This window comes from Maniola jurtina, chromosome 12 (genome assembly GCF_905333055.1).
Source record: "Maniola jurtina chromosome 12, ilManJurt1.1, whole genome shotgun sequence".
NCBI lineage: Eukaryota > Metazoa > Arthropoda > Insecta > Lepidoptera > Nymphalidae > Maniola > Maniola jurtina.
This window is the reverse complement of record NC_060040.1, coordinates 11,850,267-11,867,612: the sequence shown is the minus strand read 5'-3', so window position 1 is coordinate 11,867,612 and position 17,346 is coordinate 11,850,267. Positions and strand designations below refer to the sequence as shown.

Here is a 17,346-nt window from a genome sequence, read left to right as displayed (position 1 = left end):
AATTTGTCTTAAGTGGACGATTAAAGTTAAACAAACACAGTTTGTCTTGAGTTATAATTTCGTAGATTCACTACTGAGTACAGTTTGATTAATTTCACTGACAAGATATAGTTCAAAATTAAAAAAAATATATAGAGTAAAATTAATTTTCTGTCGCTTTTAAATTTTAATTTTGTACGTTTTATAGGTACTTATGAACTCAGAATTTTCTCCTCTTTCTTTTTAGATCTCACAACTGCCGAGTGTAATAAAAAAAATATTTCAGACTTTTTTCGCATAAAATATACTTACTGGGATTATAATAACGAATCGATTGACTCCTGTCATCAAAATCGGCTTATTTATTACCTATTTTGTAATGCCTATTACTATTCACGGCATTTAAATATTCCTAATTAAACCTCTGCAAAGGTCTACACTCTATGTATGAAAATTAGTGAAGTGGGGATGCAATATCTACCCGATATCCGTGCCACCTTATTCACAGTTACATTACATTACAAATCCTTGTATAAAACAAGTTATAATGCTCATCATAAATCTGTAAAGTCACTCAGTAGTAAGAACTGTTCCGTTACAGAAAAAGCATTAAAAGTTAATTGAAAAACTTGTCGAGGCATCGGCAGCCCTGTACCAATTAGCAAGGACGTTGCTATAACCGTTTATTCGCTTAGAACTACGGGCAAATTGCGATCTGACAATCGGGATCGGCAAAGCAAATCGGTGACTAGTGGCGGCCACTAAACACGACCACTAGTGGTTAAGTTTAGCCTGGATGCAGCCACCAGTCGCAGCTACTAGTGGCTAGAATCCATTGTCCAATTCCCACAATATTTGGCAGGCAATTTTTTTTTAAATATTTATAGATTTAATGGAAAGTTATCATTTAACACGACACTTTGTAAACCAAAGCACTAGACGGTAAACCAAAGCACTAGACGGGCTAGCCAACCTGAAAGGTCATACCACAGTCCACGACAGTTCGGGAACTTCTAACAAAACGTAGAGGATGCGACGTCATTGGCAGGCGTCAAATGTTACTACTACATTTGACGCAAGTAGCCCTAAAGTAACCGTATTTTTCTTTGATTTATTACGGCACCATAGCCTAATATTTCACATATCGTCGATTCAAGATTAAAATGAGAGCTCCCTCACTCTAGTTCACTCTGCCCATACCCCCTTGGTTTCTACATGACATCGTACTGGACGCTTAGTAAAAAAATAAGTACGTCCGCAACTGTGGTGGCCACTATTTGATGCCACTGATGGCTCAGTGTGCGGTAGCACTTAACCGATCTCGATTGATTGTAATTATAATCGCACCCACAAAACGCTCGTGTCCACATCTCGTTTAGCGGTCTACTACAATTCCGATCCCAGTTTTTGTCACCACTCAATCGGCTCAGCTGGCATTCCTGGCCCGGCGCGGCGGTTTGTTCGACATCGGTGGCTCCAAGATATTTCTTTTTTAATCGATCCATTCCGCTTGATTGATCAGATGATCGAATTGCAACATCTCAACTTGGTAGGTATCTTAACATCGTGAGGAAACCTGCATGCACGAGAGTTCTCCATAGTGTTCTCTAATGTGTGTAAAGTCTGCCAATGCGCAATTAGCCAGCCTGATCCTTCTCATCTTGAGAGGAGACCCGTACTCAGTAGTGGGCCATCGATGGGTGGAGATGATGATGAACTTGACATATTTTGAAGAGATCAATACTTATTTGATGTGATACCTATTTGATTAATTATTATTAACCAATCAAACTAAATGAAATTGCCAGATTTCTGTAAAAATGTGTGGTGTAAAGTTACACGGGTTCAAGGCTTATTTACTACAGTACGTAGGTATCTTTAAAAACGCAATTTTTATAACGCAATCTGTAAGTTCAAAGTGTATCTTTAACGAATAACAGATTAACTTGATAATGAATTAACTAATTCCTCCTTATTTTATTTGTTGACATTTTAGAATAATGTTAGATGAAGAATTCAGCGAAATATTAACAAGTATCTACCTAACCTAATTTCTAATTGGGTTCAGTAGTCGATTATATTGGTTTATCGAATGATCAATGATTAATAGGCTTTCTTACTGAACATTGTTGTTAATTTTGATGTGCTCGTATTGCTCGTAAATTGTCATACAATTAAGATTTGTAGGTTAGATAAAATAATTAATAACAGATGAGATGGGACACTTCCAAAGATATTAAACTATTAGAAAGGTAATACCCATTACTCTATATCTACGCCGCCCGCGTGGATTTAGGTTTTTAAAAATCCCGTGGGAACTCTTTGATATTCCGGGATAAAAAGGAGCCTATATCGTCGGAGGTTCGTCTCCGAGATGCAAACTAACGTAGATAGATGAACTAATTAATCATCCATGTCGAATTTGTTTACAGTTTTCCTGGGAACTCATTGATTTTCCGGGATACAAACTACAAACTAACCTAGTGTTATTTCCGGGTAAAAACTATCTCTGTTCCAAACAGCCAAATTGGTTTAGTCCTTGTGGCGTAAAGAAAACAAACAACCCAACTTTCGCATTATACCTACTTAATATTTAGTGTAATTATTATCCTAATTAGGATTGGGAATAGTAAAAATGCAGCATTTTGCCTGATAAGTATTTTATTATTTCTAGAATACACATTTAGCACGAAATTTATAATTATTGGTACCTACCTAATACAAAGAAAAAATTTCTAAACCCAGTCGGGGTTTGATTTTAAGTCTTCCATTCAGCAAACTGTTAGGTATGTTGCATATTACCTAATTTTAATTAGTAACAACTGGGTATTAAACGAACAAATCACCTTTTACAAACATGTCACTATTAAATAGTTGAGTACCGGAACAGATCATATTATGCAATTTGATTGATTGGACATAGCTACTGACGTAGTTGCGAAGATCCGGTGGGTTATTACGCAACGCATTCAGTTATCATCACTGATGTAGGAGCTTTGTTCTGTGGTTTCAATATTAGGAATTTAGTATAGCCATAGATATGTACAGTTGTAACAACAGTATAGCGCTACATAATCCCAAACAAATGAAAATGGCAAAAATCGTACTGGGCATTTAACCATTTCGAGTCACCACAACCACGTCATTTATGTCATTTATTTCACGAAATGAAATTTCGTGAAATAAATGACATGATGAACAAATGAACAAAAAACATTTTTTAATTGAATTTCGTAATTTTTTGGAAAACATCTTTGAATTGAATTTCGAATGTTTTTTGAAAAAATGTTTGTGATTGGTTGGTGACTCTAGATATACTTATAAATGCGAAAGTGCGTTTGTCTGTCTGCTAGATTTCATGGCCCATCTTTTTTCCTAGCCTACGAGCTTGCCTCCCAGGCTACTTTATATCTCAGAATATTATCAAGGAGTTCCCTCGTGATTTTTAAAACCTAAATCCACCTGGATGAAGTCGCGGGTATCATCTATTTGGTACAGAGATAGCTTGGCATCCCATGTTCTTGACATAGGTTACTTTTATCCCGAAGAATTATATAGTTCCCATGGGATTTAAAAAAAACTAAATCTACGCGGGTGAAGTCGTGGACATTATCTAGATAGCGTTCTGTGCATTTCACTGCCAGGATTTCCAGATCCTAGCACCGAAATGCAAAGAACACTAGATGAGGGCACTAGGGAAAAGACGATTGTGATTATAATTGCGGTGCGTAATTAACCGCTATTTGCGTAAGCGCGGTTACGTTTACGCCTGGTTAGTTAAATTGTGGTTTTATAAGTGATGCCTTATCTTGATTGCTGTTTATCATAATCTATATGCTGTAGCCTTGGCGACATGTATGGATGTTTATCTAATAATGAAAAATGATAAAATGAACATAACCGCAATTTAAATGTTTGTATAAGACGACCACCTGACCAGCGCGAGCGGTGTGATCGCTTGCCTTATTCGATTGGTCTCGGGTTCGATTCCGGAGAGAAATATGTTTGAAGTAGGTAAAACTTCTCTGTTTTGTGTTCTTTAGAAGTCACAGAGACTCCTTCAGACGATCAGTGATCTTTTTACAGACGGACCGGGATCGTCAAAATATAAAGTGGCTGCCAAGCCAAACAGAATAGCTGTTTTGAGGCCGCCATCTTTTATATTGTGTGTGAGCTCCAAGTTGGATTAAAAGCTCAATTTTTATTGCTTGCTATTCGAAGCTTTTCACCAGATAGGTACAATAGCTGGGGTAAAAAAAAATTGAATTGTCTTAATCGGGAATCAGTTACGAAGTGTCTTATACTTTTAAGGGGAATATAGGTAGGTATGCCTCGAAGGACGAAAATTTACGCACTATGCCCTATGTTGTAAACATGTACGTACGACCTTTGCACTTCTTTGTATAGTGACATTTACTGCGTGTCTATACCTACCTACGAAATGCCGAATTCGTGCGGCGTCGCTAATATTGCAAGGTTAGGCACATCAGTTCAGTTCTATAAAAATGCAATTATAAAAATTATTTACTACCTACCTAATAATAATCATCATCTCAACACGCCAGCCCAATACAGTATGCCTAGTTTGGCCTTGGGGTTCACCATGCTGGCCAAGGGTGGATTTCACATCCTTAAATTACATTATGGAGAACTCTCAGGTATTAAGGTTTCTTCACGATGTTTTCCTTCACCGTTAAAGCAAGTGATAGGTATTTTATTGCTTAAGCGCACATAATTAACTCCGAAGAATTAGAGGTGCGTACCTTGGATCACACCTCCGACCCACAAACGTCCATCTAGACTAGGCTTTCATCTCTTGATGTACTAAATAAAGTACTTAATAAAAATCTTTTTGTTTCAGGGCAAATCGGTGATAAGGCCGATAGCGTTCAAGCCGCTGGGCGGGCGGCTGTCTGCGGGCGGCGAGCGGTACGGCTCCACGCCGGTGCTGGCCAGTCGACCGCCGTCGCTTATGACGTTATATGGAAGTAAGTTTTCAAATCGGTTATAAGGCCAATAGGCTTCAAGCCACTGACCACTAGACAGGGCGGAACCCAGCAGGCAGATTTTTATGTTACAATGCGGTGAGCCGCAAATCTGCATTTTACTCAATGCGTTGGTTATATTTTAGAAGTGTGACGAGACGGATGCCTCTCTAGTTCCTTATCTCCCGTTTGCGAGCTGAGTCCCTGTGAAAAAGGACCCCGGATGGGTTTGAAACTAATCGGGCTTACATTGACTTCTTCTCTCTGGGCTGGTTTCACAGGAAAAATAAAACACACAATGTAATATAACAAGTATTAATAACACATAACTAACACATATTTACAGGTTCATCCGATGTCCGCGAATCTCGTTGGTGCGGCTCCCCGCAACCCGCGTCGCTCTCCGCGCTGCCGCCCTCCACGCTCTCCGCCCCGCTTCACCAACGGCATCACTCTGCGATCGTGTGAGTATCAATGTGAATCATTTTTTTTAATTCGTCTTCAATAAATATAAAATCAACTGGGTATCGAAATATGAAAAAAGGAAAACCTGACTGACTGACTGATAGATACCCACAGCTCAAAGAGCTGGATGGATCCGGGCTGTTTGGTATGCAGCAATTGTGATTTGTGACGCAGCCATCCGCTAAGAAAGAATTTTCAAAATTCAACCCTTAAGTGTGTAAAATAGGGGTTTGAAATTTATGTAGTTCACGCGGACGAAGTCGCAGGCTTATGAATATCTAGCTCGCTGCTAGTTTTTTACAAAGATATTATTAAACTCCAGAGTCCAAATGGGCACAGCTCATACATGCAAGTTTCCGTTATATCCGTTAAACATTTAATTGCTTATTAAAATGCACATAATTCCTGAGAGTCAGAGGTACCCAGGTCGAACCCAGGACCCTTAACTTACTTAACCACGAAGCTATCACCGCTTGTATCCAGTTAATTGTAGTTTGTTACCCGCATTCATCAATTTTGCTCCCCCGTGGGATGCAGGTCGTTATCTTGATAAACTCATCAATAATAGAGCTCTACATCTCGATTAGGCTTGTACAGTGTAGGCCAATTAAAACAACCATAATGAACGCAAAAATTGACAATATCTAACTATAATAAGTACCTTTTTTAGGTTTCCGTGCCTCAAAAGAAAAAACGGAACCCTTATAGAATCATTTTGATGTCTGTCTGTCTGTCCGTCCGTCGTGTCTGTCAAGAAAATCTATAGGGTACTTCCCGTTGACCTAAAAATCATGTTTGGCAGGTAGGTAGGTCTTATAGCACAAGTAAAGGAATAAATCTGTAAAATGCGAAATTGTGGTTACATCATTTAAAAAAAATTAAAATGTGTTTCAATTTTCAAAGTAAGATGACTATACCAAGTGGAGTATCGTATGAAAGGGACCTGTACATTCTAAAACAGATTTTTTATGCATAATAGTTTTGGATTTATCGTGCAAAGTATCGAAAAAAATACCCGAGTACGGAACCCTCGGTGCGCGAGTCTGACTCGCACTTGGCCGGTTTTTTCGTGGGGAAATCGTACGAGGCGCAACCTAACCTCGAGAGTCCGAGAGCCACAAAACGTTGCCACCTATCTACTTTAAACTGCCCAAGTTCATATTGTTATTTTTTCATTAGGTATTGAAAATATATATTAGTCATAAAACCTATTTCAATTGAAAAAAAAAACTTTTTACATTTTAAAATTGTAACACACATACACACACTTTCGCTTTATAATATTATAGTGATGTGGTAAAGCGTAGTTAATAGGTAGAAGAAGGAAGAGAAGAAAAATCACATCACCTAAGCATATTCATAAGTCCAAGCATAGAAGGTTTGTGACCCAAGATTTCATTGTACCTATCTCTATTCTCTATGTTTATAGCCTGTTACACACCGCTAGCTGTCTCACCAACTTGAAACATAATGAATCTTGTTCACAGCTCGTATCAACTGTGAAATAACCAATTAATAGGTACTTCATCATTACAGGCTGACAACGAGAATTCATCATTATCCTTGTAACATAATGTAGAAGCCTATTAGAAATAACACGTGAGTTAGCCGTCATGCATTTATTTATAACTGGCTGATACCCGCGACTTCATCTGCGGGGATATAGGTTTTTATAAATCCCGTGGGAACTCTTTGATTTTCCAGTATAAAAAGTTGCTTGTCAATTTCCGTGACACAAGCTACCTCTGAACCAAACATATAAATCGGTGAAACGGATGCCGGATGGACCTTTAAGAATTCCTTGGGAACTTTTTGATTTTCCGGGATAAAATCTCACTTATGTCCGTCCCCGGGATGTAAGCTAACTTTGTACTTACCAAATTTCATTCCGATTTAACAGTTAGACCGTGAAAAGCTAGCAGACAGACGGACACACTTTCGCATTTTAATTATTAGTATGGATAGTATGGAATGGATGGATGAATATTCGGTCACGACAGTTTAGAGCCGTGTTAGTTTTGTTAAGCGAAAGCTAGTGTCAGATAAGTGGGTAATATTAAATCAATCATACCAATAAACCCACTATCTGATGCCTGTACGACAGGCATTCCAGCACACACGGCGTTCTCAGTAGGCTATGTGTGTCGGGAATTTATTTCCACCGTCTGGGCCGGCATTCCCAATAAAAGTGTTATTATTCAACGCTTGTAACTAATCCGTTTGTTGTAGCGCTGTTCCATTGATTAAAACATCATGTTTTGATCAAATGTTTATTTGTTTTTCACAGCTCCATAGAAATTCGCAACGGTTGAGAAGCGAGGAGCGGACTGAATTCCGAAAGATCGGCGGTTCAAACCCCACCCGTTCTACTATTGTCGTAGCTACTCCTAGTACAAGCTTTACGCTTAGTTGGAGGGGAAAGGGGTATATTAGTCATGATTAGCATGGGTAAATTTGCTTAGAATTGCATTTTATATTTTATCCTCCTACTATTTTAAAATCCCTAGATAGAATCTTAAAATCTCGTGGGAACTACTTGATTTTCCGGGATAAAAAGTAGTTAATGTCCCCTTCTGGTTTTTAACTATTATCCATGCAAAAAAATTACGTCGATCTGTTGATCAGTTACGACGTGATTGAAGGACAAACCAATAAACCAAAAACACACACGGGCAAACAAACGGAACCCTTCGTCTGTGAGTCCAACTCGAACTTGACAATTTCTTTATAATATATTTGCCCAATTTATGAACCTATTGTGAACTAATAAAATAGCTTCATCGTAGGCTATCATAACAAGTCTATATTTTATAACAAAATTAGTCTAAACTAAATCTTCAACAGGGCTCTCTCCGCCACTCGCTTCATACAATCGTAGTTCCAATTTCATTTGAATATTAAGCAACCAAAGTCCATGAAATTTTGCAGACATATTCTAGAAACTAATATCTGTGTCTGTGGTGTTTTAGATTTTTCTAAAAATATGTAGGTTTAAAATTACAGGGGCTCAAAGATTTGTATGTAAATTTTTAAGACCGCGTAACTTTGAAACCGAATATTTTAACAGAAATCTGGAAAACCACAGACATACATATTAGTTTCTAGAATGTGTCTGCAAAATTTCATGGACTTTGGTTGCTTAATATTAAAATGAAATTGGAACTACGTTTGTATGAAGCGAGTGACGGAGAGACCCCTCTTAAGGATATGGCGATACGATAGGTAGGTAGGTATATCCGGTACATTGATTTCATTGTCATGTAGGTGACATCATTGAATTCCAGGAGTGTTTGTAATGGTCTATTTTAAATGATTATGTCGCCTTTAAACAGTGATTTATATTATTATCTTTTATCTATCGACATAACTTTCGAATGTCTATATCCATTTTACGCATATTTTACGACTTTTTTTATCACATCAATATATTGCTGGTGTCTACAAATTAGGATTTTAATTTTATTTTATTTCCTATATTATTTTATTTTATTATTTTATATTTTTCTTATATTATAGAATGTTTTTATTTTCTATATTAAATTAATCTTATTTTATTTCCTATATTATAGAAAATTAATAGAGACTTGTTCAAACACAAAATTCAATCAATGTTGAACTCTATTTACTTGCTGTGAGGGTTTATAATTGCATGTGACTTGCAGAATTGAAGAAAACTTTTATTGTGATATTGTAGAGGCAATGGTGTCGATTCTGATGTCTTTCTCTTAACTAAATTTAAAGTATGATCTTTTTCTTTTTAATATTGCTAGAAAAGGACGGAAAATGAATTTTAAATAAATTAAAGACTAAATAGTACTACAATACCTATTAGGTATGCCCAAGACCAGTTTTAAATTTAATGAAGTTTGTCTGTCCTTTTCTTAGAAGAAAGATGCGACCACTCTAAAATTAAGTTGCTATCAGAATCTGTACCATGTTTCATATTTCATTATAATTTTAAAATTATTAGGCTTGATTAATACCCCTGGACAGAAAATATGACAAGAAAAGAAGCTAAGGCTGCTATTAGGTGCTAAAATGGGTAATCACGTATCACGGTAGATTTACATATAATTTATGTAAGACTAGCTGTGCCCGCGACTTCGTTCGCCTGGAATAGTGACTTTTCGGGCAGCATATTTCCGTGATTCTTTAAATTGACATAACTTTTTTATTTATGAACCGATTGACATGAAATAAACACTAAATGTTAAGTGAAGCTTACTACAATATATTAGTGAAAACCGTATCTAAATCGAATGAGCTGTTTCTGACATTAGCGTGCACAAACACACAGACAAACAGACAAACAGACAAAAAAAAATTAATTACAATTTCGGGTTCGGCATCGATATAATAACAACCCCTGCTACTTTTTTTATATATTTCCATTGTACAGACACCACTTTTCTACAATTTTATTATATGTATAGATTGTACTAGCCTTTAAGGGGCAAGTGACGGGCCTGCCCGCGAAATTCAAATTTTATTTGGTTTTTCGCAATTTGTAAACTAATACGACAAAGTAGGCTTATGGCATTCTATTTGCGACAATAACAGTATCATCCCCACCTATTTATATAAAAATCTTTACTTGAAAGGGTCCAGTTTAAGAAATTAGCTCTAGTATCGACTGTTACTCACAAATTAGTCGACCATTACTACTTTTGTAGTAGGTAAATAAAAAGTAAGCAAAAAACAGCAGCTACCAACTACATTATACCTAGAGCTAGGACGGCCGTTCAATTTCCATAATTGCCTCGAAGTAAGCCGCTTGCATTAATCATCGTTCAACTACAGATCTCAAGAAGCGCATTATACTTATCCAATTTGACTGAAAACGCTAGAAAAGGGAAATAGGTTCACCATTTTTCTTGTGTTTGACGGAATTTCCCGTCACTTCTCATCGCTGTCACTATTAATTTTATAAATGCAAAAGTGTGTTTGTTTGTCTTTCAATTAAATATCACTTGCTTTAACGGAGAAGGAAAACATCGTGAGGAAACCTGCATGCCTGAGAGTTCTCCATTTTCTCAAAGGTGTGTGAAGTCTGCCAATCCGTATTAGGCCAGCGTGGCAGACAATGGCCCTTCTCATTCTGAGAGGAGACCCGTACTCAGTTGTGGGGCGGAAATGACCATGAATATAGGCTACTTTTTATCGTACGAAATCAAAGAATTCCCACGGAATTTTTAAAATCCTAAATCCAAGCGATCGATATCGCGGGCACTATCTAGTTGAAAACAAATAATAATAATAATAAAGAGATAAAGGTATATAGTCATAAGTAATAATAATAAAGGTAAAAACTTAGTATGCTTAATTTGCTTGATATTATCAGCTGTAAAACACCTGTGATCTTGCAGAAAGTAAATAAGCAATTTAAATTGGAATTAAACTTTCTCCATAATTTTACTTTTACATTTTCCACTGTACCTATGTAAGTCAAGAAATATTTCACGCGTAAAACCGTTGTTCTTAATTAAGTCGATAAAATTATTGACATGGTGTTTAATCAACATCGCGAAGTAGCTATGCTAGACCCTTTATTATTTAAATGGAGAATCGCACGTTTTCAACTAAAAGCTGAGCGGAATGGAGCCGTATGAGCTTAGTGCTAAATACAATTATTCTACTCAAAAATCTTCAGTGAAACAACACTCTTATAATATTATATAATTATATCAGCTGTGTCTATAATATTAACAGTATGGCAATAATTGTAAATATTGATTTATTAGTAACCATCTAAGTAAATGCAGTTCTTGCACATGAGAAAGACAGCAAACTAGAGTGAGAAAACTTTTGGTTTGATCCTGAAATCGACATCTGTCAAATATTAGGCTAGGGGTAACGTGAAATCAAAGATGTCTAGTCGTTTCATCGCCTACCTGACTTTAAATATAGGTAACTTTGCCGCCTACGTTTTGTTAGAAGTTTTCTAACTGTCGTGAACTCTGGTAAAGATCCCTTTTTAGGTCCTTGATAACATGGTCACCCCACATAAGAGGCAAGACGAGTGATTACGTGATTATGTCGGGCGAACCGTGACAGGCTTAGAGTTTATGATTGTAAGCACTATGGTGAAAAACTACGCCATTTTAAATTATTATCACTATAAAAGGTGAAGCGAGAAGCAAAAATATTACTCGAGAGTGTTAGTACACTGAGGTGTCTGAGGTATAACGGGATACTGAAATATGATGTACGGTCAAAGGCCGTAAGTAGTGTAGCACCTTAATGATCATATTTGCGTGGCACGGTTATGCACATGCATTAGGTGTTTGTGGGGTGTTTATAGAAAAAGGTCATAAGTGCGACAGGTTTTTGATGCAATACTTTCGCGGAATTGCTACTCGAATTCTGAGGCCGACCGTACCTACCTACTCATGATGCCCGCGATTACGTTAGCGTGGATTTAGGTTCTAAGTAAAAACCTTTGGGATCTCTTTGATTTTACGGGATAAAAAGTAGCCGTCTAAAGGATGCAAGCTGTCTATGTATCAAATAAACAATGCCTGAATTGTCCACAAGGCTATCAAATAGATACTAGCCTCTGTCTAGTATTAAATATAAATAAAATTATGGCTTTTTCTTTGTGGGAGACTAATAAAGCGAGCGCATGCCTAGATAATTTTCCATGCAATTTTATCACAACTTTAAAATATTTATATTTGATAGATGTCGACGTTAATAAGGTAGGTTACAGCTATAGTTAGATTATTGACCACCAAAATAAAAATATTCCGCAAGACTCTGAAGATCTGCATAAATTGAAGATTGCGATGGTTTTGAGCTAAAAAACAAGGATTTTATTAAAGTTTCATCGTTCATGCAATTTATAATGCTCTGCTTTCATAACTTAAGTTTATTTATACTGCTATAATAAATGTATCATAACAATGCGTAACGCCTCATAAAATTGACTTGTGTAAGGCAATAATAATGTTTTTATATAACGACTTTAGAGCTAAATATTTTTAACTTGCGAAGAAAAAAATTAAGTACGTATTGCAATAGGTAAGGGATTAGCCTTTCCCATACGATTCCGTCCACAAAAATACGCTTGAATCTTACGTCATCGTCATTGACAAAGTCAAGAGACTTTTGCAAATTCTATTGACTTTTTGAGCGCGTTTTTTATCTTCGAAGGGCCTATCCATATACATCGATGGTATTTACTATCCATGGAGGCACATAGCGATTGCAATTTATTTATTTTATCAAAATGTTTTTTTAGAAGAGCGCTTTTTTGAGTCCGATTGATAATTATAAAATTAACGCGAGTAATTAGAAAAATCGGGAAATAAACGCATTTTCCCCCTTCTTTCGAACACATTTTGCAATTTTTTTGTAGGTACTTGCCAGGGCCTACTTTACCAAAAATTGTTGGCGCATTGTGTAAAAATACTCGCTTTCCTACTACTACTCTACGTTTTCCTGATTAGTAGGTAGTACCTACTAGGTAGTACATACTAAATAAGAAGCTGACTAACTGATATACCTAACTTACAGCTCAAATCAATGGGTTTAGTTTAGCGTAGCGTGGTAGACGTTACTACTTCGATGATGAATGATCTTTAGAAATGGAACTCTAAAAACCTAAATCGACGCAGACGGCGCTAGTATTAATTAATTAATATAATTGATCAGTCGGTGCATTGTCCATAGAGCATTGACAGATAATTCGAGCTGCAAAAGCCAATGACTCACAGTTCCCGTCCATTAGCAGTACAATTAAAAGTTATTAACAACTCGCGTGATGTGCACTCGCCTTAACTATTTAGTGAATGAACTCCAGTCTTTTGCAGCGCTAAAATGACGTTCTATTTCATTGCAATTACTTTCCTTAATGAGTATATATTTTTTTAAATTACCACCCTTATTAAAGTGAAAGTGTGTTTGTTTGTTCGTTTATTGGTTTGTTTATTTGTCCATCAATCACATCGCAAATGAGCAACGGATCGACGTAATTTTTTGCATGGTTATAGATAAAAATCTGTAGAGTGACATACGTACTTTTATATTATTATTTTATTATTATCTATACTAATAAATAAAATTGGAGTGTCTGTCTGTAATTTCGAAATAACTACCTCATATTAAGCTCATATGGTTATTTGAACGATACCATAACTGAATCACACGTTTTTAAAATTTTTGTCTGTCTGTCTGTCTGTCTGTCTGTCTGTCTGTCTGTCTGTTTGAAAAGGCTAATCTTTGGAACGGCTGAACCGATTTTGACGGGACTTTCACAGGCAAGTAGAAGATTGACCAGGGCGTAAAATAGGCTACTTTTTTAACCGACTTTCAAAAAGGGAGTTGTGTTTTTCTACCTATGTACACCGAAATCTCCGAGATTTCTGAACCGATTTGCGTCATTTCTTTTTTAATTGATAGAGGAACTTTGCGACATTGTTTCATAAAAAATTTGGAGTCCAACTCCTCAATCCTGATGCTGCAGGGGATCTGACCAATCCACGCGGGCGAAGCTGCGGGCATTAGCTAGTATTATGTAATTGCTTAAAACGCACATAGCTCCCAACAGTTAGAGATGTTGCCCGGGATCGAATCCCTGACCTTCCGAATAGGAGGCCGATGCTTAACCACTAGGCTATTACCGCTATGAAAAAGAATGGTTTTCGAAAAATGCTAACTCGAGTCTCAATAAAAACAAATACCAGTACAGTATGTCAGTTTATTACAATTTCAAAAGATACTGTAAGCGGCATTTTAGCGCTCCGATACGGCACGCGCTAGTATAGTCGCATTCACACATAGTGTACTGAGACGCAACGCCGCGTGTGTCTATCGTTTATGTTGTCTCTGGATTTTATAATCTGCGAGATTTTCATTCTAGTTCCAATTTTGAATTGAAAGTGAAGTGAACGAAATCGAAAATGAGTGGGAAAATATTTTTTTTTTTTAATCTGTGACATTATGGTTCTGTGAATTGTGGATTTGTTTTATAGGAAAATGTTTAGGTAAGATTTTAAATTAATAATTTTTATGTTTATACTTAAATAACAGAGGGTTGCAAGGATTTAAAAGGTTGCAAATTATTGCTAGGTAAATACGTGCCTAGCCTACATACAGTTTTTAGTTTTATATTAATTTATAGACGTAGGGATTAGGATAGAATAGTATTTAAAAATAAATACAGATACTTTTAGGCGTTACATATTTCAGTCGGGAATGATAGAAACGTCTAACTTACTTAATTATAATTACTCATTTAGTCATTTTGAAATTATACATTCCTATCTACGTTATTCGCACAATAGCAAATATAGGTACGTAGGTACTTAAAATTTACCTAAAAACTTTAGCTTTTATTTCTTTTTCTATACAGTGAGATTTCAGTACAAAATAGGTAAGTACTAAGGAGGTATAACTATACGTACAAAAGTGTATTAATGACATACATAAGTGAATTTATGATTTTACTTATATAAAATTCTTATGGGTAAGTACTAAGTAGGTAGGTGCTTACTTAATACTTATAAAGTGTACCATAGTTATTTTTAGGTATGTAGGTAGGTACCTACGACAACAATTTAAAAATTCAGCTAAGGAAAGTTTTAATTAGAATCTGCAACCTGTCTGAGTTTTACGTCTTCTTAACCGACTTCAAAAAAAGGTGGACGTTCTCAATTCTTCGGAATCTTTTTTTTTACTTTTGACGAACTTTGACATATTATTTTATATTCGATTTTTGAAGGCTCATAATATAGGTATAAAATGAAGTAGTAGAGTAGATATATACCTTTAAGCGTACTCTTTGTACATAGCTATGCGCTACAAGGCGGCACGAAAAAATAATTATAATGACTTTCACGTGACTGTCACTATGAACACTCAGCTATTGCAATAACACCCTTATCACCTATGTAATAAGACATCTATATATACACATAAACCCCGGGAAATGTGGTGGACACTCGATAGGCAGTGTAGAAGGCAAAAACAGTGAAATAGTTATATATTAGCTGATGACTGATTTCACAGAACTTTCCTCTCTCTGCACTGTTTTTCCTAATTGCTGTGAGTTGTGACCTCTTTCTATTTGAAAACTGCTGAGTTTTTTGGCCGGCTCTTTTCAGTAGAATTTGCTTTCCGAACCGGTGGTAGTCACAGACGTAGTATAAAGCGACACTAAATTTCTCCTAAATGAATATTAGGGCAACAAAAGTTTCCTACGGGATCTTTGAATAACCTTACGCGGTCGAAGTTGTAAGCAAGAACTAGTACTTCACGGAATAAAAAATACATTTAAAAACCTCTTTCTATTATTCGCACATTATTCATGTATTAGTACACTTGGTAGCTACTAAATAAGCATTTGGAATCCGTTTTTAGGATTCCGTACCTCATAATAGAAAAACGGAACCCCTTTGTTGTTACTTTGTTGTCCATCTGTAAGTCCGTCTGGTGTGTATTTTTCTCAGAAATGTCTTGAGGTAACAAGTTGAATTCTTGTAGATATGAATTTCGGGTAGAATTTCTGAAAACCCTTTATTAATTAGTAATAAGTTGGATGGTCCTCTGCTGGGGAAACTAATGCAGAGAACTAAATCCCTTTTAGTAATTAAGTACTAACATAGTTTTTAAGTTTGTATTGTTACTAACACTATATGGATTTTTGTTGTCCGGTTAATAAATAAATTATAATTATTATTATTATTTTTAATAGGGGTCCTAATTACCTACATATAAAGTCTTAAGCGTTTCTAAACCCTGTGGTTTTTCAGCTTTACGTTACTATGTCAGTCAGTAACTTTCACCTTTTATAAAATACTCAAGTTATTTTTACTTCTTATTCTCTAAGTAAACTATATATAAAAAATCAAGTTGCTAAAAATACAGCCTTTCAAAACGTATTTTCACAGTATAGAAGACCCACTTCACATGATACTCCTCAAAACCTAACTTTTAAGGTAATTTCCGGTGTAGGTACACTCTTAAAATCTCACACAAGGGTAAGCCTTTTCGAAGCGAAGGGAAAAATCTGAAAGTTACGACACAAAATAAATATTTGCGTTTAATTTCACGGAACCCTCAGTGCGCAAGTATGACTCGCACTTGAGCAGTTTTTTTATCGACGTGAAACATTCTTGACCCCTACTTTTAAAGTTAAACCATTCCAAGGAATAAAACATTCGTCTCCGTCCATTTACATACATATTGCGTATTGAATTGTAATACCTGAGAATACTTGTTGTCCACCAGCTCAGAGAGTTGTCTTCGTCTAGAGCAGCCATGTACCGCAAAATGGATTGTGTCAACTATTACAAGTTCTATGTGTACACAAGTGTAAATTAAAAATTTATAACACCCCCGACAAATGAAGGTTACAGTAACTAGAAAAGAGCTGATAACTTTCAAACGGCTGAACCGATTTTCTTGGATTATAGCTAAGAACACTCTCGATCAAGCCACCTTTCAAACAAAAAAAAAACTAAATTAAAATCGGTTCATTACTTTATGAGCTACGATGCCATAGACATATACACAGATACACACGTCAAACTTATAACACCCCTCTTTTTGGGTTGGGGTTTAAAAAACATGTCTGATGCTTTTCGTGCCCACTTCACTTGACCTAAAATTTTTAGGTTCCGTAATCTAAAAGTGCCAACGGGAGCCTATTCTTAATCCTCCGCTGTTTGTCTCTCTGTTAACGGGATGTATCTCTTGAACCGTCATAGGTAGAGAGTTGAAATTTTCACAGAGTGTGTATTTCTATTGCCGCTATAACAACAAATATAAAGGTAGAGGTAAGAATGAATAGGCATTTTTCTAGGCAAGCGCATTCCAACTAAGACCTCATAACTTCTCTGTTTCTCAGGCATGATTATCGTCAAGCGTAAGCCTATCTCACCATAAAACAATCTTATTAGGTAGTACATGATAGGCT

At 36.1% G+C, this 17,346-nt stretch overlaps 1 protein-coding gene across 3 annotated transcripts in view; it reads left to right on the top strand.

Annotated features, from left to right (window-relative positions):
- The window catches only part of LOC123870341 (leucine zipper putative tumor suppressor 2 homolog), a 119,377-nt gene that overhangs the window by 89,378 nt on the left and 12,653 nt on the right, over positions 1-17,346 (top strand). For 2 of the 3 annotated variants that reach the window (XM_045913597.1, XM_045913598.1), the window contains 2 exons: positions 4,841-4,967; positions 5,311-5,428. In XM_045913597.1, the coding sequence (XP_045769553.1) occupies positions 4,841-4,967; positions 5,311-5,428 (245 nt within the window). Of the gene's footprint in view, positions 1-4,840; positions 4,968-5,310; positions 5,429-14,194; positions 14,414-17,346 lie in introns of those variants that run through there. The other variant, XM_045913599.1, reaches the window with a different exon arrangement.